Below are 25,718 nucleotides of genomic sequence, written 5' to 3'. Positions count from 1 at the left end.
TTTTTCTTTATAAAATACTAGCAGAAGCATGAAAGACTAAAGATAGCCTGATGAGTAAGTTGTCATGACATACATGAAGCAATAATTAGCAGCCTCCCTAGCAAATGGGAAACTAGCATTAAGGGCAACGTATGTCTAGACAGAGAACCTGCCACTGAACATTTACTTACTCTTTAAGATCCTCTTTATATTGGGACAGTAGGTAGGAAGGGTATAACAAAAGCTTCCACTGCTTCTCAACAGCAAAAATCTTAAAAAAAACCAACCCTTGTCTATTTATGTTACTTTTAAGGCTTTGTTCAACTTGTATTTTTCAGACTAATCTTTTATTCTGGGCAACTGCCATCAACTTTTTTTTAAAAGAAATTACAAAACAAGCTAAGATTGAAGATGAGAGTTTTCTCATAATTTCTTAAAACAGTTCTAAAATTTCTGTCCTTTGGGCTAATTTGACAAGAAGTTCAGAGGTACTTCATGAACATGTCATCTCCAATCATCACTAAAATTTATCCAAAGACCTGAGTAAGATATAAGCCCTTGGAAACTGGACTCTGTCCTTGGCATAAATGTGGTGACAGCTGCTAGTTCTCTTAAGATTTGTGCTCTCATTTTACATTTGTTGATCCCTCACGTTTGCCATATATGAAAAAAATTCATATCCACAAAGTATAGTTTACACCAGAGACAAAAGTGCCAAGAATTTAAACTGAAATCTAGGAGCCATTATAGAATTACCCCAGGAAACTAAGAGCTGTGGAAGTTGCCCTTATTTTTAATTCACTGCTTAATTGTAGTCAGACAATTAAGACAATTCAGAGCAGAGAAGAAAGAAATAGGATCCAAAAAGAAATTAAAAAGAGGGCATGTACTATTCTTTAATGGCCTACACAGAAGACTGGAACATCCTGGGAGAAAAAAAGCAGACCAGATCTCTTGCATTACTGAGAAAACAGACAAAAGATTTGGATAAAGATTTCTAAGACAGGGAGAAGTAGAGGTGACCAGAGAGCATGAATAATAAAGAAAATGAGAATATAATCAAAATGTGCAATTGCAAACATTTCAAAAGATTTCAGCATTAGCCATGTTAAATTAAATTCACTAGAGGGCATCCAGAAAAGGGGTTCAGAGTGAGAGAATAGGACTTTTAAATAATCTGTTTATATTCATATCGAGCCATGAGCAATAGATCATAGAGTGAACAAAACTTACTGAATTGTTTTCATAAACTGTAACTTAACATCTTCAAAAAATAAAGTCTGTGGGACCACACTTAAGCAAGAAGGGAATGGATTTTATTTAATTTAAAACAAATAGTACTTTAAAGTTCAGAAATACGAGGGATAAATCACAAAAGGAGAAAAGGATTCAAGGATGGGTTTCAGTGGAAAAAGTGTTGGAAATTCTGCCAAAAGGAAAAAAAAAATCTGAAAAAGTAACCCAAGAGACTTTACAAGCACCAGAGCAAGATGAAAATCAAAATAGCCAAAGAAGTAACATTAAGAACCAGGCAAGCACCATGGCTTTATGAAGAAGGGAGAAGGCCAGAAGGTGGCAGGGACCAGGACAGGGCTACAGGAGCTTTGCTGATGGCAGTTTCAGCTAAGTGAAGAGGATATCAGCCAAACTGGAGGCAATTCAAAATTGAACTGGGGGGTCTGATGAACTCAGAGATGAAGAATATGGGTCTGGCTCTGCTCCCAGTTTTGGAGTAAGGTCAAAGAAGATGTACCTCTTAATTCTAGATGGGTGAAATTAAGGAAGTAATACTAGTCCTTAATCAAGTCCTAATTCCTCTGTCTTTAAAATAAACTGTTAGATCAACATTAAAGTTTTGCTCTAATGAACTTAAAAAAATGCATAGAAACAAACAAGATAAATGTTAATAGTAAAAAACCTCAAAGTACACACATGGAGAGAGATGCAAGAGAGGACATGACTCGCCAACCTTACATGTCCTTTTTAAAGCAATATTCAGCATCACCATAATTTTTTTCAAGCTAATTTTTAATTATTTTGTTCCCTTACATAATAATTAGTATTTATTTCCTGTAAAATACTTTAAATTTACTCTAAGAAGAAAGGAGATGCATAATCTTCAAGTTTTCAGCCATTAGAATTTATACTGCAAGTTCTAAATATTTTTGTTTTGGAGAATGTGTAATGAATAAACCGATAGGTGTTCCTGTAGTGTGGTCACCAAGGCTGGAGAAGAAACATATTCCAAAACTCAGCATCAGCAGCTCTCAGCTCTGCACCATGTAGAATTCAATTATGGAGATCTGGTGTTCAAGACAGCTGTATGCTCCTGGTTACAAAACAGGGCCATACACCACTTCTGACATTGTTTTACCAGGAGTGGGATCTATTTAGGGGATTTATACAGAAAAAAAAGTCACTGAAACTGTGACAATTCTGGCTTACTGATAGACCAAGTCAAATTAAGATCACTGCTAATTCAGCAACATCCTAAATTCCTGACCTTAACAGATGGTTGATGTGACACTAGGTTACTACTATGTGCCTTCTTTTGGATACATTAAACAAAAGATAATTAAAGTACTGTTATTCAGAAAAAGCATGGTATATTAGTTAAAAAAAGAGCCTTTTCTGTTTCTTTGAAAACTTTGAATTTGACAAAAAAATCTATTTATAATGTAAGAGAAGCTTTTTAAAAATACAGTACTCAATCATCTAAAGGAGATTGCTGAATATATGGTAACAGCTGGAGAGTGGAAAATATTACCAGACTGTTTTAAACAGCCTGAAAAATAAGAAACTTTTCTAGTAACTTTCATGAGTATATTCAACCACAAGCACTTTCAAATGCTGTGTGATTTTAAGTTGCCTGAGTAACCTCAGTATTATAGTTAGACTGCATTTTTCAATTAATTTCAAAAATCAGTTAAAAAAATGTTTCAAATCTTGCATCTTAAAAAAAAACAAAACAGCAACACCAAAGCCAAAACATAAATGTATAATATTGCTAGAGGGACCATTGGATGACTTTGTAGATAAAATGGGCTTTTTAGGAAAGCTTGTATAGGAATTCTCTGGAAGAAAAATTATTCTCTCAGTTTTCCCTTCACCAGTTCTGTTAAACTATTCTTTAAGAAAGATGTGAAAGATTTGAAGAGTTAAGAAATAATCATGTTCTCTCATATCTATGCCAATACTTTTTTGTCTGTTTGTAACCAAACTTCAGTTTAACGTGTCGAATAAGGATGATCTTTACTACACCAGCAAGACATTAAGTCAATTATTTAATATTTGTATACTGTTTTGGAGCTAATTAGTGAAGTGAAAATCCCTAATTATTTTTAGCCACATAAATCAGTACAAAGTGCTATAGGTTACAAAAAGAAGACATCCTAATATTTAATTAATAATCCAAGAGAAAGGAGAAGTATGTAAGGTTACATCTACACTCAGGTTTTTAACAGTAGGCAAACGCCTGGCCAGATAGCCCACAGGTACAGATAACACTATAGCTGGAATGCCAGCATATTTGCATTGACCTCTGCACTATTTTGTACCCAAAGTATTTTCAGGGAAAAAAAAAAACCAAACAAACAACCTAGGATAGACATCCATTTTGCGTTCTGTAAAATTTTGTGACATGCTCTTTTCTGTTATTCCTTTAATTTTTATTTTTTGGTGAGGCAGCTATTGATGGAAATCTTGGTAATGCTTTCATTCAAAGAGGACAAAAATGAGAACTGCAAATGAAGAACAGACTCAGACTAAGATATGACTTAAAAAGTTAAGAAATTAAGTTCTTTGAAGAGAACGTGCTAATGTGCATACAAAAGCGTACATACCTGAGCACACAAAAATAGATGGTCACTCTCCTAAGGGCAATTTTCATTAAAATGACAAACTGAATTCTTTCAGGGGGGATAAAATATAAGAAAATCATGTCCTGCTTCACAAAAGAGACAAAGGACAACTTTTTCTGTACTTACATCAAACGTGGGCGTGCTTTGCTTGGCACTCTGGTTACATGGCTCTCTGAAGCAGTCAGTGAATGGAAGCAAAAGACCCATTGCAATAATGCGAGAACACAGTTTTTCTGCTTCTTCTTGCGGTGCATTTTCCTGCTGGCTGAAGAGCTTTTCCAACAGAGTTCGTCCTGCCAAGATGATGAGAGATCAAGAAGAATTTGTAGCTATATGCAGGACACAAGAATTTAGGCATTACAGTGTGTATTGAAAATCTGAATTATTAGACGTAAAAGCTATTAAATGAAAAATAGTTCTTAAGAAATGTATGTGATAGTAAGTCTTTAATATAAAATATTTATACATAATGATTTTAAGTGACCTGGAGCCTGATTAATTAGGACATTCAAGAAAACATGTGTATATATTATATATGCCGGCTGCACTGTGAAAAAGGAACAAAAACCATGAATCGTTATTGTGGCATCAATTTCCTATGCAATTTTTCCAAAGGGAGAATCGAGATATTAGCAAGAGATGGAACAAATTCTTCCAAGGACGTCACACAAAGCTAGTATAGAGTTTGGCCTCTTGACTCCTTAAATGAGCCATTGTTTTTTAGAATCATCAAATTATCATCGTCTTTGAGAAATTTTGCTGTGTTTCTTTGGAGAAACTCTCAATAAAGGAATAGTAACAAAACCCCTCATAACTATTCTGTATGAAACTGTACTTTATATTGCTCCAGAGTGGTGGAGTGCTCCAAACTAAAATGCAGGGTCAGAAGCAGCAACTCAGAGAAATAAAGCTTTTAAAGAGCAGGAAGATACTGATTCCTCTTATAGGGCCAGATTTCATGATCAAAGTGTTTGCTTTTGTTATCCAACCAGAACATGAAAAGAAAGCATATATTATAAAATATATTAGAGGAGAAAATGTTAGTGGTTTGAAATATGACAATGCTTTGTGAGTTTTCCCAGAAATAGACTACAAAAATTAGTTACATACGCATGTTGCATTAAAATCTACATCATAAGAACATTAAGTTGCTTAAGCTCTAAATAGTCAAATGTAAAAAGATGCCAGAGTTCCAATTCACATGATATCGATAAAGAGATGAAATAGATATACTGAAAGAAGAAAGACAAATGGGGTAATAAAGTTAATTTCATGTTTGTGTATAAACTAGCTGAGAATACAGTTTGTACTGAAGTAAGTTTCTACAGCATCTTTTTTCCACCCCTTCATTCAAAGTCAAAGGTATTTTTAAAAAAACAAACAAAAACCAACACTGTGTTAAGAAAGCAACATAAAGTGTACTTTAGCATAGTAACAATGATATTGATAATTATTTTTCTACTGGTTTTTACATGAAAGATTTCTGATTGGACATTGACTTTATTCAAAATGTAAAATTTCCCAGGCTTTCTGAACATACTAAAAAGATTTTTCTTTTAAACATCTGGAAGCAATTTTAAAAAGATACAGTAAGTGACATTTGGCTAGGAGTTTCTGTATTATTTTAACTTCATGTGGCAATACATCCTAAAATAAACAATGCATTAAAATGTTGGAAGTTATTTCTAAGATTTTCTTCTCCACATCTAGAGATCTCATAATTATCTGATTATAAGTCCAAGTTTGCTAGCCCTTTATTAGACAAAATACAATACATTCAAGGGAATAAAACAGGAGATAAGCTATGAGATAAACTTGTATGAGACAAATTTTGTTACAGTTGCCAATTAGTTTGCCTCTGTCCCTTGGTTACACCACCTGAAATGCAACACCAACAAAACTGCTTCTTCAACATATCCCTCTATCACAGTTCAGCTGTTAATTCTTCAAAATAATTTATTAGTTCAAGGCAGTCTTTCTTGCTGACCACAGAGGATCACTTTGCTCACACCCCAAAAGAAAGAATTATGCAAGAAAATGACACATTTCTGCAGGCTATATTATATATTGAAATGTTATCCATAACCACAGAATGTCAGACTTGATAGATTTTGTTTTGTCTCCCCTCCACCCCACACATTTTAACATTTAAATAATCTTGTCATGTTTAAAGAGTCTTCTCCTGCATATTCAGACCCAGAATAACCCCTTCCTTTAGCTTTGACCTAATTAGAAGGAACAATATCTGTAAATTACAAAACAGGAAATTAGGCTTCCCCCCCCCTTTAATCCACCTACTCATTTGCTAATTTTTATAGCATCTGTCTTGCTCAAATTCAAATACATTGTTCGGAATCTTAATTACTATTCAGTTGGAGTTTAATTTTTATAGTAGTTTTAAACAAATTTCTAAAAATACTTTGGTATTCAAACAACATAAAATAAGTATATGTGCAAAAAATGTCATCCATGAATTTAATTAATGCAGATTATGGTAAGAGAAGTGATATAATTTTGTCCATGACAGCATGAAGTAGTCTTGGAATAAATAGGATAGTAAAAATTATTTAATTATCTCAGCAAGTACTTTCTAATCTAGAAGAATCAATAATTTGATTTAAATCGATCTCAGGCTAAATTTCAGTCAACTACAAGACTTTGAGCTACAATTTTGCACTGTTTGTTTATAAACAAAAGGCAGCAGCAACAGCTTTTGGCCTCAGACACCTTAATCACCTCATATTCATAACTTACATGAGGTAATGCCTTCAGGAGGTGAAGATGTTTGCAAATAATCTGGAATAATTAAATGACTAATAATTTCATAATTATTAGATGATTGGCTGATTTCTGCTTCAGGTGTGAGTGGAGTGGCAGAGACTTTCTCTTGACTGCCTTTACCTGCCATGAGAACAGTAGAAACTAAAACTGAAGTCTCTGAGATATTTTTTTTTCCTCTAAGAGGTTAAATTACCACTATTTGTGTTTAAAACATTTCTTCCTAGAAATTCCAGGTCATGAAGTTCCTGAACCCTATTCTTACCTCTCCCCTAATTATTTTGGCAAGGGATGGGGAGAATACTAAATTTTGAATTAGGCAAGAACTTCAGCTTTAGATCAAGCCAGTATTCTGAGGATCCTGCCAAAAATCTTTAGCAAGTATGATGACTATAAACTCAGAAGATATTTTTTTAGGAGCTTAGAATTACTTATTAAACCACACAAAGGGATAAAAAGACTTTTGTTTTTTCTTCTCTTACAAAGGATTGCACAATTAATCAACTACAAGAATGAGAACATGAGATTAAGTTTGGAAGTTTCAGATTCTGGCCTTCTGGGGATATTTTGTTATAATTTTGCTACTGTGACTCAGCCAGAATCTTCTGGCTCAGCTTCCAAGTTCCTTGCTCTCCACCTCTATATGATCTGCCTCTTTCTCCCTTTCCCATGAAGATGAAGCACTACTGATGTTGTCTCCTCTACTATGACACAACAGGTTCTCATCCAATCCCTATGATCAAGAATTGAACACCACTGTTCATGAAAGCCATCTCTGTAGAAAATGCAATCTATTCACTACTGAATGAAAATTCACCTGTCCCAGTATGGTTTCCATTCATATTGTCTCCCTGTATGAAGAAGGTGGGTAAAAAAGAGCGTTCAGTATTGTCCACAAGCAAATCCTGACTCAATGAATTCACCTTATAGATCTTTGATATGCTCAGAAGACAAGCCTTTCAAAGGCTACAAGGTGAGCAAGAAAATCTTTATAAATCAGCAGTATCATGAAAATGATGTTAGCTATGAATTTTCTTAATCACTGAGGGGAGGAAGAGACATGAATGGGAAGTGAGAATTGGAAGAAGATCAGAGTAGTCATGGTCGTACTGAAAACACATATAATTCACTGAGGCACTGAGCTACAGCAGAGCTTGCAATAATGCTTCCCTGAGGATCTTACTGTTATAACCTCACATTTATCTTTAGAGATGTGTTTTCCATCCTCCTTATGCCGGATTTGCAAAAGCCCAGGAGCACAGCTGGCAGCGAGCACCAGTTGAGACTAATGATCAAAATGAGTTTTACTCCAAAAGTTCCCCCTTCTGCCAGTTTCAGTGATTGTCTCTCCAAAAGACCGGAGCACTACACCACACTTTCACCATTAACACAGCAGTTGCATCAGCACATCTTAAGCTGCACACACTGGGGACAGATTTTCCATTTTTATTCTTCCTAATGCAGAGTGAACAGCTTCAGTATAACACCAGTTCTGAGCACCCTACTCAGTCACCTCAAGAGTTAATTTATGCACATATTGCTCACATCTTCAAAAGCTGAAATCTGCTTGCTTCCTTTTCCCCCAGTTTACTCCTTTTCTTGTCCATTTTAGTAAGATCAGAAATGCTCCCATAGCAAACTGATTTCATAAGCTTTGAAGCCAAATGTACCACAGACCTCACTCTACTTCTGGGAGACAATACAGAAAATAAAGGAAAAGGAGGAAGAAATAGACAAAATGGTGAATTTCTGTTTACAATATTTTTAGTCTTGCAAAATGTGAAAAGACAACTGTAGCCTTCTTACAGTTTCTTATTTAGAAAGGATTTCAATTATGAACATAGTTTTATAAACAAAAAATAACAACAAAAATAGCCCCCCAAACCAATAAACAGAGAGAAAATAGAGAGTTACATTCAAAAGTTAGGAAATGCTGTACTTCAGCTATTTGCTGTTTCACATTAGTCTAAATCCTTCCTTTGTTTCAATTCTTTTTTGATCTCCCTTTCTACTTACACTGCCAGCAAGGTGGCAGCTAACCCAGGCCTCAGTCTTCTGGCAGAGCACCTGAACAGTGCAGCACCAAACATGCCCCAGAATGCCAGAGGAGGACAAACATGTCAGAGAGACAAAAATATGGCAAAGATGTTCAAAGATTTTCAGCTGAGATAGCAATTGCAACTGCATGTAGGTTCTTAAATAATTTTCAGTATATTCATATTCACATATTCATGCGTTCATTGTATTCGTTGAAACTATACAGCAAAAGCTTAATGAATAATTTTTCAGGGCAAATCAATCACACTCCATTTTCACCCTTTTCCTGTTCAATGTACTTTACCAGGTCTCAAATATATCAAACACACCAACATTTTACATATAAAATTATTAATACTATTTTATCTTTGAGTTAAAGTTCTTTAATGTTTTCCTATATTTCACAATCTTTTCAAATTTCCAGTTTACAGCTAACCTGTGTACTCAGCCTAAATACAATGTGCAGCTTGTGACTACTGAGAAAGAAGAGGTTTTCCAAGATGCACATGTAACCTGGGGAATGAAACAGAAATTGGTATTCTAGCCAACTTTTCTTCAAATAATAAGCCCAAGTACTGCATAAGTGCATATTAAATATGCATTTGCAGTATAAAAACAAGCAATTTCATTTTGTCTGTTGTTTCACTGAAGACTGACCTGGGAGATTATGCCCAATATTCCAGGATTAGAAACTTCATTTATTGTTCTTTTTCACTGCAGAGTTTCTAATCCTTTTCTGATTTAGGTTGGTAAACTGTTCTGGATTTCTCATCCTGTGAGGTTGCTTTAGCTGTTTTTTGGGATTTTTGTTTTGTTTTTTGTTTTTTTTAAGGGATTGAATTTTTATTGACAGATACTTTCCTAAAATCATGTGACAGATTTCTCACAGTCTGGTTACATAAAACATGGAAAACCTAGCAAGCAACAGGCCTCCACACAATATAGTTTCATAACAAAAGGAAAAAAAAGAAAGCCTTCTGCTTCAAAAAAACAAAAAAAAAAAAAAAAAATTTGAAGTCTATAATTTCCAGGCAACATAAACCTTAAATATAACAAAACTGGTCAAGGTCTAGGGTTAGGGCAAATATTGCCATAATACTGTCAAATGTATTTCCTGTTGTTCTTATTATCAGTGTAATAGCTGATCTCTGCCTTCACTGGTTGTATAAAAGCCTATGTTTCTAAGAGGGGAAGAAAACCCCACAGATGTTATATATTGGTATCTTTATATATATATATATATATACTGCATATTATCATATTCTACATAAAATATTATTTTTCATATTTATAGTCTATATTTTTAGTATTTAGAACATTAATAAAGTCAGGGATGTGTGGAAATACCAAAGAAGATTGTCCTTCCTTCTCTGATGTTCTGCCTCCAGATTTCCTGGCTATGTTCACAGGGGTGGCATGAACTAAACCCACACATCATCTCAAATTCAGAAGTCAAAGTAGAAAGCCTGTCTAAGCCTGAGAATTAAGCAGAAGACATATCAACACTATATCCCTCATTCCCACAGTTTTCAATGTCTGCCTACACACAGTTCAATATAATTCTAAAGTCAGAAACATCTATTTATCAAATTACAGTGAATAATGTATTGATTGAATACATTCATAGACTATTCAAACAACTAGAATAAAACTATCAATTGTTAATTTTACATTTGTCAGTCCTATACTTGATTGTCACAGTAAACATATGCTTTACTTTTGCCAAATTTTCCGAATTTCTTGGCATCTGAATCTCCTCTTACAATGTCTTATCCCTCATGGTGCACTTGGTAATTGTTAAAAATTTTCCATGTAACTCTTCACTAGCTCTAAGAATAGGACCAGAGTATATCAACCCCTGTGCAACTCAAGGAGGTATTTTTTCCTTTATTTTAGCCTTACAATCATCATTAAAAATTTAAACATATTCTGGGTTGTGCAAGATGGCTTTAATAAGCGTATAACTGAGATTTCAACTCGGCTAAGAATGAGCAATGCACTACACAGAAAAACAAAGAGCATCACATAATGCTAACAGCTCCAAGTGCTTGAGACGTCCCAAAGGGAGCTAAGGAGCACATGTGCATGCTCCCCTTTGGAAACAAGGGTATTAGCTGCTGCTGGAAGAGAATCCTGCCACTGTCCCCAGGGCCACCAAAGGGCAAGCAGGGCAAAAGTAACACCTCATTCAAATGGCCCTGAAATTCTTCCAGAAATGCCCTGATGGAAAAGGCAGAGGTCTGACAAAATTTGAGAAAAGAATTCTCCAAAATTAAAGGTGAAAGAGAGAGATCACTGAATTAAGGAAGTAAAAATTAACCCCAGAAGGAATGTTACAAACCATTTTCAAAAAAACACATCTCCCACTTGATCTGTAGTTTTCCCTGACTGAACCAAGCAGCTATATTTTAAAACAGTCTGTTCATTTGTGCTATGAGACATGACAACACCACCAATTTCAGCATATAACCCTGTTATAAGATTACTTAAACATACACCATATTTCTACAAATCATGCTAGAAAGCATATGAAAATCTAATTAATGCAGACCTTCATCCTGATGAATGAAATCCTAAGGTCAGCTCAGTTCCTAATTTTGAAATTTGTGTCATAATACAGGAAGGCAGAAGTAGAGTGACAATTTTACTTGGTAGTGAAAATATCAAGTCCTACAAGTGTGATGGTCAGGGCAAAGGTCAGGACACAGATCTACACTTGTGTTAATTATGTAATAAACTTCCTGCAGCCTGACAGGATCCATCAATCACAACACTGGGGGGAGCAGGACAAAATGATGCTGTTCCTCCAATGGCAGTGAAGCAACATGCCAGAGTCCCTTATCTAAAACCACCAGGACTTTTCTTCTTTGAATAAATGATTTGCAGTGTTACCATTACGTAAGGAAATGCAGACGAATGCCTTCTTACCACTCTTGTGCTGTCTGGAAAGCAGCTGTAAATAAAATGTTATCAATGTATCAAATGCTATTGATCTTTGCTAAAACCGTGCTGCATTTTGTTGTTTTTCTTTACCCTTTTGTCATATACCCAATAGTTAATTGTATCTTATCATTTCCTTCTTCAATATTTATTCCAAGGACTTGCTTGCTGCTGCAGTCAAAAACATGATGAAAACTGGCCTGATTATTTGCAATAACAATATTTTACTTTTTATAAAAAACAGTTATTATAATTTTGCCATCATCAGAGCTCCAAAATATATTAAATTATTTGTGATAGGCTGTGACAGTGCTTTCAGCATTCTTTCAGATTAGCAAGTCTGTGAAGCACTCTGTCTCCCTAACTTGAACATAAGCTCCTTGAAATTTTGCTTTCATGGTGACTAAGATTTTACACCTTTCCCCCACAGTGAATTTTTTCTTACATGTGACATATGTATGACAGGATAAGCTGAGACAGAATATTAAACTATTCTTTTATCCCTACCTTTTTCTAGATGTCAATTAGACATGTAATTTAGTGACATCTACATGTGACATATATAGGAAAAGATAAGAATACCTCTTTCAGAAGCTTTCATATAAGAACTTTCAGAAGCCGAAGATTTTAAAATTATTTTTAAATGCCAGACAATTCCTCAATTATATTATAGCCGTGGCACAGAGTACAAAATACCTTTCTAAAAATATCAACAAGATGCCCCCTCAACCCCAACATTAAATTACTTATGTCCTTCCACCTTGATTTCTCTTCAGTTTCTAATGCAGTATTATTGCAGCTTACAGAGGTACATTTATGAAGCTTTATTATACCAATTTTTTATGAAAGATAACCTATATGTGTCTGTCTACCAAATCCTTTAGGGACCATATGTATCTTTGGCAAATTTCATATTGTGTTTTCCAGGTACTTAGCTTCCTCTCAGCAAGTATTTAATTCTGTCCTCTTTACCCTTTTAGTTTCTGTGGTGATTTGTGATGTGAAAGCAGCAGTCTGTGCCAGGTTCTCACAGACTGCTGGAAAGCCACAATTCTTTCTGTCTAGCTCTTTTAAAGTATGAAGCTCCTCTGATGTCTTTTTGGGCATCTATTGCTAACAGCATCTTTCGTCAGTCCAACCTGATACACACTGTTCCTTACAACCCAATTTTACAAAACTTTATTCCCGATGGTTCAACATTTTATTCCACATTCAATACAGTCTGGCCTATCTCTACCTTAGAAGTAAATTCAAGTGTGTGCTCAAGCAGCCAAAAGTCACAAGACACAACTGAACTCACCCAAACTAGGCGGTCTTTAAAGAGCAACACAAACAACACATTTCCTTCGACCTATTCCTTAGCTCCCAGGCATGCCTCAGCTTTCTTGCCCCTCCAGGAGCTGTGTTCACAAGGCCTGCTAATCTCCAACTTTAATAACTGCTTTTCCATATTTATCAGGATGTACAAAAGCTTTTCTTTGTTTCCATAACAAACAACAGTTAGATGAAGAAAGGGGAAAAGCAGAGAGTTAGAACTACATCCCACAAAAACTAAAACCAGACATGCACATCTATGTATTTGTGGTGATATGTTCTTCTAGACTTTGTTTGAAGAAAACCAGCTCCCTTGCTATAACTGGACCTTTATGTTCTTTCATTGATGTAAGCAAATATTGCCCTCAACAATTTCTCAGCATAAATTATTTCTTGACTCTTTGCATGACAAAATAGCACTTGAATACACAACCTCTTTAATGAAGGCAATGGTTTGGGTTTTTTCCCCCCCTTTTTTTTTTTGTTTAAATGAAAACTCCATTTTCTTCCATGACTTTCAAGAGATGTTAATGTATACGGTTATCATGATACTACAGCACAGATTTCTTTCTTACAGTGATTTATTTTTTTTCCTTATCAGTGCAAAGAAGAGGAAAGGATAGGTGTTGCTTTTTCCCTGGTACATACTATCTCTTCATCTTCAAGGGACATCTGAAACAGATCTCAGCATCAAAAGAGCTCTAGAATGCAAGGTGCCTTCTGTAATTAGTTCCACAGTAAAATTATCAGTGTTTTCTCCTGATTCAAATTCACACCAGGTTCGGAGCTCTGGCATTCCTGATAACTTTTATATAGATCCCAAGGACAAAAAATTCATACTTATACTGGCAAATAAGAATGTCTCAATGAATCTCATTTGTGACTAGGCTTTCCTGCCTCTACTTAGCTATATATGTCAAGACATCAAAAAAATTAAATTCTCAATATTTATGTACTTCTTCTATATTTATGTGTTTACATTTAGCTTTATAGATATTAGAGTTTACTTTTACAACTTGTGATGTTTACACAATCTCATAACCACTGCTTCTTACTGTTACAAAACTGCTAACTTAATGTTTCTACTGATGTGCAACTACAGATGAAAGAAGCAATGGTCAGAATTTATCTGAGAATAAAACAAGGTTTGGCATCAGAAAACATAACCTACTTCCTGGTCAGAAAGCCTAGCTCTTTCCATCAGTGTGAATAAAAAATTCTGGACAGCAGCAACATGGAAATAAAAGGAGGAGCAGACATTTTTTCACTCAAGGTAAAACAGCCCATCTCGTCCCTCATTTTTCTTTACATGAACTGCACTGTAGGAATGCAGGAAGCTGCTATTTCTTAGAGAAAATAATAGCACAATACAGCCCCTGAACCCACTTTTCTGCCTTTTCTAAAGCACTTAATGGAATGCAACTGGCCTTCTATTATCATATGAAGAGGCAGGAATGAAGTGACACAATGTAATGTCCTAACATCTGTCCATCACCTTCCTTTCACAGCTTCTTTCTGCTTCTGCCCTGCTCCCTTTGTACCAACTCACCCCATTCCCAAAAAAGATCAACTGCCTGCATAAAGTTTCTGGAAACTTGCAGTCCAGCTAACTGCTACAGAATGGTGTTTTTAAAAGTACCTAAAAATAACCAGAGCTGCAGTCACCCGCACCTACACATATATGGTTCATCACCGCTACTCCTTATGTAAGCTGAAATTTTGGCAGAAGTAGTTCAATACACTTGGCCATATCCTAAGCTTGATTAAAACACTAAACAAACAAAATACCTTGGGTAACTAGTATTTGTGTAGTTTTTTTTATCACCATGATTCACATTAAAACTTAATCCTTCATATACAATCAGCCTAAAATATCTCTAGAGCTGCTTTTCAAATCCAAGTTTGTTTTTCCTTAGACAGGTAAAAAAAAGACCTGTTTCAAGAACAAGATGATTTTTTTTTCTTCAAATAAGTCCTACACACAGTTGGTTTTGTTATTTTTTTAAATAGACCAACCATGCCCCAAGCTATTAAAAAAGACATGCATATTTAAAAAAAAAAATCAAAATTAGATCCAAGAAATATAATCAAACAAACTCCACATAATTATTCCCACTGGAATAATCCACTGCTCATTTCACAGAAATGAAGTCACTGAAGCACACAACATCCTTTAATGGTCAGTTCCAGATAGATGTCTTGTGTGACAGATATTAGTCTCAGAACCAAGCAGAGATGCGTAGACCTCAGCTATAAGTTTTCCCTTTTTCTTTTTCCCTTTGCACCCCAAAAAAGACCATCAGACAACCAGGACCACATGTTGGTACTCCAGACACGTCAGGCTGCCAGTCATACCTCAGAATGTGGTTGCCTAAGAGAGCCACTCGATCCCATGACCAAAACCCGCTACTCCCAGTGAAGTTCTAGATAAAGATCAAAGTATTAATCATGAGATCCCATCAAAACAAGCCTGTGGCAGTACTGAATTCCAGTGAAATTAGTCATGTTGCTCCAAATCCCATATTGCAGTGCTGGCACAGTAACACTAAAGTAATTTATCAGCACTCAGCACTCTTTCAATAATATATTGCAGCCCACTTTCAAACACATTTTAGTGCAGTTGAAGTGCAATATTGGAGCCATCCCCTCACCCCAAGTTTTGTGTGTACAAGGCAAAAATAGGAGGATCTTCTCCTTCAGATACTTGCTAGCAACACTCTGTAGCGTGTGATCACATACCACATGTAGGGCTGCTGTTGGGAAGCTCCCTTAGTTAGAGGAGGCTACACCCATCTGATAAAAGAATCATTTGTATTACTGCTAACAAACATCAGCAGTGAAACAGCAAACCATAAGTAATCTTAAATAACAGCTGCATGATAAACAGTCTACTCAGGATGCCAACAGATACAAATCCATATTGTGTGCAGCATCACATGAATCAAATAGGGAAAAAAAAAGCCTTGAAAAAGCATTTAGAAAGATCTACTTTATGTCTCAGAAACAAACTTTGATCCAACTTTTTCAAGCTTTCACATACTTATCTATACTAAACCTTTGTATATGCCTGTAGACACTGCACTGCTATTGCAAGTGGGAAGATGGCATTAGCACAGTACAAAAGTGAAATAAAGTGTCAGAAATCAGAAAGCAGACATGAGTACACAAGCACAGCACCAGCTTCAGGTTTTGTTTTATGGTAACCAGGACTTTTTGTTTGTCTCCTCTTTACAGATAGAGCAGAAAAAACCATAAATCTCTGAAGAAAAAATTAAAGATAAATTGTTTTAAAGATCTTCATGCAGCAGGAGTGTTACAACCAACCAGCAGAGATTAGGAAGGGCATGGGTTTGTCTGGGACAAGTTTAATTACCATCTGGGGCAGCTGATGGGACTCATTCAATTTATGTATAAGACACCCTTATTAGCTCCTCTGAAATCACTGCACCTCAAATTAATGCAAGAATTACATCCTTTAAAAATCTGTCTATTGGCTCTTTCAGCTATGTTAATGTTTGGAAACATAAATTTCATTTTCCCACCAAGATACTCACTTCAAGTTAGTGCAAATCATTCACTGCCACACACCAAAGTGAGAGAACCAACTATTGTTGAGCCCTTGTTCTCCTGGGACCATAAAAAACCATGGCTCCAGTGTGCATTGGGTAATCAAGAACTTGTAATTACTGTCACTACAAATTCAAATACATCTGTCCACATAAAAAATGAAATAGATCCAATGCCTGAATTACAAAATGCCCATAAACTTGTCCATACCACTTTCATAAGAAGAGTATCAAACTCAAAATTCTGTACTTTTCTTCTTATATAAAGCAAAATTAAAATATGCAAATTCTCTGCTGTTCAAGTCCTTGGCTTCCATCTACATTTTACATTAAAGCAGACTTAAAGAGTTAGCATGGCTCACTGTGAAAACCAAATGGGACACAGCCAAACCACAACATGGTGCAAAAGTAGGCCAATCATCTGCATAGAACCTGCTGTCATTGAAATCGATGATAGAGTGTTGTGGAATATTTTACTTGATCCCAGTTAGAAAGGCAGAGCAGCACTGCAGTCACTGAACAACAAAATGGGATTTAATGCTGTAGGCAAGAAGTTGTTTGGGATTGGTTTTGCTTTGTTTTTGGGTTTTTTTTAACTATAAATATCCCACAATAAAGAATGTTATTTCTAAAAGCCTGATGCTAATCCCCAAATCAAAGTATCTCATGTATGCAAGTAAAACACAACATTTTTTACAAGCAGTATCAAGTTACAGGGAAATTATTTCTGTAATAATTGCTGTACAGAATGGTTTATTGAAAGAGGATTTTCTGCTCTTACAGCAATGGCAGTTTATGGAAATAGTAATGTGAAGTTTAATTTCCCTTTTTTTTATGTACACTAGTTGTTATTTTTATATTCTTGATAAATTTTAGCTTGTAAATGCATTTTTAAAACTATGAATGGCCAAACAGAGATGAGTCATTTCCAGTTCCCTCGCTTTAAGCTTTTCTGCATGAACTGAAAGATATAATTGTCCTCTGCCCGTAAAGACAGCTGGTATGTACATGCAAATGAGGGTCACTGTAATTTCCATAAGAGACAGAACTACTGTTGCATTGGACACTGGTCCCTTCACAATAACAGTCTAAAGCATTGGTGGGAAAAAAAACAAACCAAAACAAAAATTATTAGTAAGTAAATCAAGACATTGTGAGGAAATGTGAAAAAGTCTACTTCTCAGAAATCAGGTATCTAAAAAAGAAATACCATGTTCTTGAAGCTTGACGCATAAAATTTATTTCCATCATAGCATCACCATAAAATCTAATTACTGATGTGGCAATTAAAAATTTTCTGGGTTGTTTATAAGCTGTTAAATGTTGATAGCTAAAAAAAAAAAAAAAACAAGTGTGCTTTTATATGCTATAAATCTGAAAGCAGTGAACACCTCAAAGTGGAAAAGTTTAGGTAGCGTGTCTGAAATTAATAAACAGATAAAAGTGATTTAAAACAAAACAAAAAAAGATTCAGCTCACTTCACAGAGGGCTAGTCTCAGAGGGGACTGGCTTTTTCTTTGTTAAAAAATTTTAATTTGAATTTTCTAGGCTGAAATTGGGAACTTGTTCATACTGAAGAATGAAAGCATTGTGATTTGAATCTAGAAAATAATTTTAGTTATTTACTTCATAAATCATAATCTTTTATTTACTTTTCATAATACCACAAAAAAAAATCTTCATTTTTGAAAGAGCATGTGCACATATATGGTTGCTGTCCTCATGCATCTAGAGCTGACTTCATTAAAAACAAAACTGATTTTATCTAATAGCAGGTGCTCTTAGGGTATGTTCTCTTATTTTATGTTCTACAGGTTCCTTAAGTGAAAATACATGGAATATGTTGCTGAGTTTTCTCTCCATACATACCTCCTATGTGGCAGAAGTGTTCCTATTTATGAATATATTACCTTTAGAAAGAAAATTCAGATGGGGGGAAGGGAAAGGGAAAAAAAACTCAGAAGGAAAATATAACCATCTACTCACACTACTTCATTTGTGAACTTTCTGTTCCCATGTCTTCGTGACAGGATGCAAGCTGCCTAACAGGCAAGGTAAAGAATACTTAACTGAATGAGTCACCTTATGTAGCCTGAGCAGCAGCCTGTCACAGCTACCAAGTCGTACAACCCCCAGTTTCCCTTCTCCTCCCCTGTTTTTGCTGCCTTTCAATGCATTAACATTTCTTTCTTCTCCCCCTGCCCCCTTCTGAAGAGGAAATCAGTTCCTTTCTAAAGTGCTGTCCATCTGTGCTTGCATGGCTTTTTCCTTTTTGTACTAAGCAAATCCTCATCATTGCCTCTGTCTAACACCAGGTGCAGCTCTCATATGTTTATAGTACACTGGAAAAGCACCTAGCATAAGAAAACCCCAAACAGGATCCTGGTTACAGAAAGCTCTACATTTGAAAGATCTATTTATGCAGAGAGTTGGTCTGCCTACAACAGTGCAGCTTTTAGCATTTTTCAACAAGAATAATTTAAGGCATTCAGCCTTTTCCTACAGGATGTAGACAAAGGAGACAAGTAGAAAGAAAAACTTCAAAGAGTTATGCACTTCCTTTACTGGCAGTACTGCCAGACTGATGAAATGTGGCTGTGTTTGTAAGATCAGGCCTTGGATTTTAAAGCTGTTGGCACACATAAAGAAGATAATGCATGCAAAGTATTGCATGCAAGGAATTAAAGTATTTAAAAATATTTTCAAAGCTGTTGTGGGGGGGAAAAAAAACCCCAAAACAACTGTTAATACATATCACTCACCTGAAAAGACATTGGGAAATGTCTCTGTAGAAGCCTGGACCCCTGAGGACTTCCTTGAATGAGTCAAAGGCACTCTTTCCGTTTGAAATTTCTCTCTAAACCCCTTGTGCTCCAAATAGTCTGCAGAGCTCACCTTCTCCGTTACCTCGCTTTTGTGATTAGACACCTCTTCTGTCCAGTCTGCAGAGCGACTGAACAAACCTGCCAAACTAGCAGACCTCTTCTTCCTGACCGAGACTTTTTCCTTCTTGTGGAAGGACTCCTGCCTCCTGGTGAAAAGCGGGCTCTGGGATGGGGAGGGAGAAGGTGAATGGTTGGGAGAACTCAGTTGCCTAGTTGTGGTTTTGATGTAACAGGGATTAATTAGATAGGGCTTAAAACATCGGGAACCAAGCATCGGGCTGTCTGCTGTTCCTTCAGAGGACAAACTGCCATTTTTCATTTCCGTGGACAAACCATTGCGCAGCTCCTCTTGACTGCCTGACAGAGCGCGTCTCCCTTCCTGAGTCTCAGCGGCACGATCACGGCCTGCATCCGAACTACCACCCTCTGTTACTGAGCCCTGAAAATCAACAGCCTGCACTTCAGCAGTTTTAGCCTCGGCATCTGCCACTGAAGTTGGAAAAGGTTGTGTGGAGCTGTGTGTCTGAGACCCGTTTTCTACTGCAGTTCTATTCAAACCATCTTGTAGTTCGCTGGCTACAGCATCCACTCCAGCAACGAGCTGTTCCTCAATCAGTGGCTGATGTTCTTGTGTTTCAATCGAGCCATTTCCAGGAGAGCCTGTGCCATTTACCGCTTCTGTCGGTTCACGTTCAGTCGCACAGGAGATGGGAATGTTTTCCACGGTGTCCGATACTGCTGGAAAAGCCCCCTCGGTGTCTGGGCTCTTCTCTCTCTCAGTGCTAGCTACTGAAAAAAACCGTTCAAAATCTAAGGGGGTTGCCTGAGAATTAGCCATGTGTCGGCCCATTGTTTTGGTGGCGAGGTCCTCAGTTCCAATGTTAATTGCCCCCTGCTGCTGCTGCTGCTGCAGTCTAATAGCTTGCTGGATATCAGAAAGCAAATCCTCTTGTTCTGCGGCTGAATGGAAACTGTATATATCCGTATCAGAGCCAGAGCTGGTCCTTTGTCCATCCTGTGTCTCTGCAGCAGCTGGAACAGTTTCATTTCTGATTTCAAAATGTTCAGCATCTGTGTCTGAGAGACCCCCTTCGTCTGCAGAGATGCTTATATCGGGAGTTTTGGTTACAATTGAATGAGTGCTGTCCAGCTCCCCAGGCTGCAAGGCCTGGCTTTCCAAAACATCCTCCCGTGAACTGCTATTCCCATCTTTAGCCTTGGACAGATTTTTTCTGATCCTCAGATTTGAAAACACAGAGGGCCTGGAGTCCGACTTACCCTTCTTCTTACCCGATTCGCCTCCTTTTGCATGCTTCCCCAGTCCCCTTCTGCCTCCCGATACCTTCTTTGTGCCGTCCGTATCCTTGGGCCCAGAGGCATCTTCTCCTCCTTCTTGCACATCACCTGTATTTTTCTTCAGCTTCCCATCTTGATTCCCCATGATTTTTCGCAGTGCACCACCTCCGGCAATCAGGCCATCCTCCCGGGTTTCATTCCTTTGGCCTGCTGGCGAGATCCCCTCTAGCGATCCAGGTTTGTTTTCAAGCGGTGGTGATGCAAGTGAAGCAAACGCTTGCTGTGCCTCTCTCCCATCTGCTAGAGCTGCCTTTTTGCATAATGTGCTGCTCGCACTGGGCTCCGCTGGGACATGCTCAGTGCAGCACTGAGAGCTGCAGACAGCTCCTTCCAATGGCTGCTGCTCTTGGAGCTGCCTGCTCGCCCGGCTTCTGCTGCACTCTTGCTGCTTCAGGAAGGATTCTGTGAAAAGCGTTTCCTTTATAAAAGTCACCTCTTTTTCCACGGTTTTTATTGCCTGCATTGCAAGCTCAGCTCGTCACCAAATCATTTATAATTTCAGTACTTCCAGCTCCTGAAGGGAAAGAGGAGACAAAAAAAGTTAAAGCGAGGTACTTTAATTATTCTGCAACTGCTTAAACAAATCAACTGACAAACTTGGAAAGAAAAATATTATGCTTATTTAATAGTTTATAAGGTGCTTAAGCATATGCTGCTTTGACAGATTACACAATACCTCTGGTGATTTATATGTTTGCTTTTTAAAGGCCACCAAAACAATACACAATTTTAAAAGAAGAGTCATTCTCATTTTAAAGCAGATAAAATGAAGATAATAAACAGAAAGTTCTTTCCACAGTTTTAAAGAGTTGCACTTAAAATTCAATGCATTGTGGTAATTACGCTATAAAAAGCCTCCCACAATTTGTATTCTGAGAAGGTAGATATACTGTTATTCCCAGGAGAATCAACTCATCAATATTAAAACACATCACCATTGTTTTCCCTGATAAGAACATCTGGCATGAAACAAGATAAAACAAACAAGAAAAATAGCAGTATTCAAATGCTACTGAGGAAAAAGATACAGTAAAGTATTCCTCTATTTCACCCTACATATTTAATAATTGATTTAGATGCTGACACTTCTTAACTACTTTGGAAGTTTGTGCAAAAGTTTTAATCAGTTGCTGCTTCTCCTTCATTTTTGCTTCAGATGTATAAACTTCAATATTTCATAAATACATTGCCTGAACTTCTAGACAGATATTTCCTTCCACTATTAAAATTGAGAATTAAAAAAACTGGAATAGAAACCAAAAGACTTGAGAAAGCTGAACTGCCAAATTGGATCAGCTGTTCAGCTGCCCAATACCTTGGTTCAACACCAAACAAGAAGTAATCAGAGAGATTTTCTGTTTATAATTTACCATCTCTAAACTGCCCAGTCTATTTGGTTCAGTTTCTGTGAAAGACTTTATGTTTTCCTCATGGATATGACCTGCCTCAAGCCTTGCAATTTTCCTTTCATCAGGGATTGCTGAAATGAATACATCATTCCAGAGAAACACATTCCACTTGCACTGTTTTATCTAACTCTTACTTTTGATGTAATTCCTACAGAAGTTTTCACTTCTTTCCTCTGCCTTAATAGGCATTAAAGAAGGAGTATCATTCACATTTTAAGAACTACACAGGCATCCTTCCCCACTACCCTCTCGGTCCCTCCAAGACACACACATTTTTTCCCCAAAGATTTCTAAATACCATCACGAATCTAGGCTCCGGTTATATAAACAGCAAATAATTACTGTTTATTTGGTTTGGAAACAATAACACTGTAACACATGCAAATTAATTATTTTGAACTATCAAAATTTCTTCCTTCTGCTTCTTGGTCACTTACTGCTCTGATGTAAGCCCTGTCCTGAGGGGCCTGTGGTTCAAGCATAAGAAACCTCTTGTCTACAAAAACTTGAGTGTTTTATGTGGATCAGATAACTTTGTATACTCAGTGGGATCATTTTGTTTCAATTGTTTTTTTTTTTTTTAATTATTTTTCTTTGTCTAACCAAGTCAAACATAGTTTTTTTCCAATTTTAACACTTAAAAATATAAATATACTAACAAGACCTAGTATAGCAAAACTTGCAAGAGCACGTTATGTGATTTTGCTTTTTTACTCTATTCCTGCTTTTGCTTTCTGTTATCCTTCTTACTTTCTATGTTGTTGCAGTATTTTACCCCTTACATCATTATTATGTGTTTGCAAAAGGCTTTTGAAAGCACATATAATTTCAGTCCAACTGAAGATCCACAGTAAGAATTAAGGCACAGTTTGAGAGAACCACTGTAGTAGAATAATACCTTGATGGGTATGTTACCTGACTAGAACTGACAAGGATCTAAGCCTTGATTACAACTGGAGTACTTGTATCTTCCAACCTCACTTTAAAACCCTTTTCCCACTAAAATCTGCCAGAAATTAACATACTGCAGGAGTAATATAAAGACAGAATGGACTGAAAGTGTAAGTGAACTGTAGAATTAGTGTAATGTTCTGAAACACTCCCTTTCCTTCCTTCTCTGTAAACATGGGATCTTGCCTGGCAGGTCCGATACGCTTCCATTACAACTAATGATAACGAACCAGCAGTGATTACTCTGCAAATTGTGTTCCAAAACCAACTCATCGACACAGCTAGGCTTATAGGAGAGTCAATTTAAAGACCAATCATCATTTTTTAATTAGATATTAGAAGCTTATAATAGTTTTAATCATGTAGGAACATTATTTCCTATAAGTTTTCATACAGCATATCCTGATGAGTCAGTTCTTAAAAAAACCCCACCTAATGTATAGCCATAGATATTTTCAAAATTCAAAATATTAATTAAAATATAAAAATTAAAATATATTTAAAATATTAATTAAATATAAATAATTAATTAAATATATTCTAAATTAATTAAATATATTACAATAAAAAAACAAATGTTAATATTTTATGGTCTGTTTATTCCCAGCCAGTCTTTTAGGTTCTAGAGAAAAACATGTTATCAAAAGTCAAGCAAGAAACCAGAACATTTTGGCATCAGTATAGGCTACATTTTAAAAGGTAACATAGTATTTAATATTCTACATAAAAAAAGGAGAGATTTTCAACAGACACTAAATAGAAAAAAGGAAGGGATTGAGGTGTCCAAGAAGGATATTTCATTTTAAAGAGTGATAATAACTCATTCTGAGTTACTATAATTTATTCCTTGCTTGCTATAAATTGACAACAAACTACTGAGGCTAGTCAGGGAGCCTGCCTGCCTGCCTGGCTCATTCAGTATTTGCCAGTGCTCAGCCAAAATCACTGAGGGGTGAGACTACAAGCATAGACCTGAGATCCCCCTCATCTCTCTCCTCCTAAGCTCAGGAGATGCAAATAGCAACACACAGAGGAGAGTCAAAACTTACAACTCAAGACACGCTGTCCTTGCGCTCTCAGAGACCTCCACATTAACACATTCCTGTTAAAAACACAAAACCCCGTTATGGGACTGGGATTATTTTCAAGATAGTTACCATTTCCTGCAGCCTCGCTGGAAAGGTGAGCAGCTCCCCCAGCACTGCCCGCCCACCCCCTTGATCAGCTGGGAGGGGAAGGGCAGCAGGATTGCCCACACCTGGGCTCAGGACTCAGCCTCCTGGAGCCCAGCCAAGGCGGTGCTGCCCTCCTGTCAAGTTAGCAGTTCTCCCTCTGATTCCTTACACAAAGGCTGGGTGACCAGTTGGCATCCCTGCTGGTTTGGACCTGTGGGAAACATGGGCTTCCTGCAGGAAATGAGGGGTGCCTAGGGGAGCCTGCTCAGCAGAGACACAGCTTTCTTGGGGTGGATGAGTTTTCACCATGCTTTACTGACTGTGCTATTTCATTCTGCTGTCAACAGTAGTTGTTGAACAAGTCCCAGTAGAGTGAAGACAACAAACACCCTGTTACTGCCTCAGGCCGTGCCTGCTGGGGGTCCAAGCCTTTGGGCAGGGTTAGGCTTCACCCACAGGACAGGGTTTAATCCACGGGAGTGCTGGCAAGACAAAGGACCCAAAGCAGCATCCCAGCAGTGATGCTGCACCATCAGCACTGTGCAGCAAAGATGTGGAGGGCAAAGAATGAACAGTACCCTGCACAGTGACTGAGGGACAGGCTCTGTAGTCACAGCCAGCTCTTCCAGGAGCCCAAGGTGGCTGGTCAGGCTCCATCCATGCATACACATGGGCTCTGTGCCCTGCCACTTCCCTGCTGGGACACTCAGGGGGAGATGAGGCTGCTGCAGCCCAGGGCAGTGCTCTCCAGGCCGTAAGACACATGGCAGGCCAGGGTAGAGACCGACTATAGGGGGCTGAATCTCAATCTCCAAGGACTCAGGCTCCACACAGAGGTGGGCTGGGGCTGGGGCAGCAGTGTGAGAGCCTCAAAGCTGTGCTGCAGGCCCTGGGAGCTGGGCTCTGCTCCTCCAGTACTGTGTTTTCCAGTGTCCTCTCACACTGCTACCAGAGAAGACATGGCTGCAAGGGATCCTCACATCTGCCATAAACAAACACCCTGCAGAGATTAATTTTAATGAGTGGCTCAATGTGCGTGGGTTTGGTTTGGAGATAAAGGCACACAGAGTAACAGGAGGGTTTTAAAGTACTCTGGTGTCACATTAACTGACTGGGATATGGCAATGCAAAGGGTGTGAAGAAAAACTCATTTAAGCAGACCGAAACATTCCACCCATCGATGTTACTAAAGCTTGAATTTTCATACTCATTCTCATTCAGCTCAGTGCTGGAACCTGGTCCCAGTTCCTGCTGCCCTGTGTCAGCAAGAAGCCTTCCCTGGCTACTGTTCTGAGTGTTCTGAGCCTGATGTAAAATTTATCTTCCCAGAAGGCATCAGCTACCATTAAATATTCCCTTATTTACCTTTATATATATATATAAAAAAAAAATAAGTAAATACCCTTACTTGGTAATTACCAAATTACCAATGCTCCAAGCAGTTGAAAATTTTTTCCTGGCCCCACA

General features: G+C 37.3%; 1 protein-coding gene across 2 annotated transcripts in view; it reads right to left on the bottom strand.

Moving 5' to 3' along the window:
• FMN2 (formin 2) overlaps nt 1-24,264 on the bottom strand; it is a 158,883-nt gene extending 134,619 nt beyond the window's left edge. The window contains exons 1-3 of one of the 2 annotated variants that reach the window (XM_088053660.1): nt 24,234-24,264; nt 19,238-21,230; nt 3,966-4,132 (exon numbers count right to left, since the gene is read on the bottom strand). In XM_088053660.1, coding sequence (XP_087909786.1) covers nt 3,966-4,132; nt 19,238-21,179 — 2,109 coding nt within the window. In that variant the 5' untranslated portion in view covers nt 21,180-21,230; nt 24,234-24,264. The other variant, XM_005518511.2, reaches the window with a different exon arrangement.
• Between the last annotated feature and the right edge of the window lie 1,454 nt (nt 24,265-25,718).

This window comes from Pseudopodoces humilis, chromosome 3, assembly GCF_049639895.1.
Source record: "Pseudopodoces humilis isolate 2021_Gansu_Grassland_sample_001 chromosome 3, ASM4963989v1, whole genome shotgun sequence".
Taxonomy (NCBI): domain Eukaryota; kingdom Metazoa; phylum Chordata; class Aves; order Passeriformes; family Paridae; genus Pseudopodoces; species Pseudopodoces humilis.
Note: the sequence above shows the minus strand (reverse complement) of the source record. Positions and strands in the feature narration are given on the sequence as shown.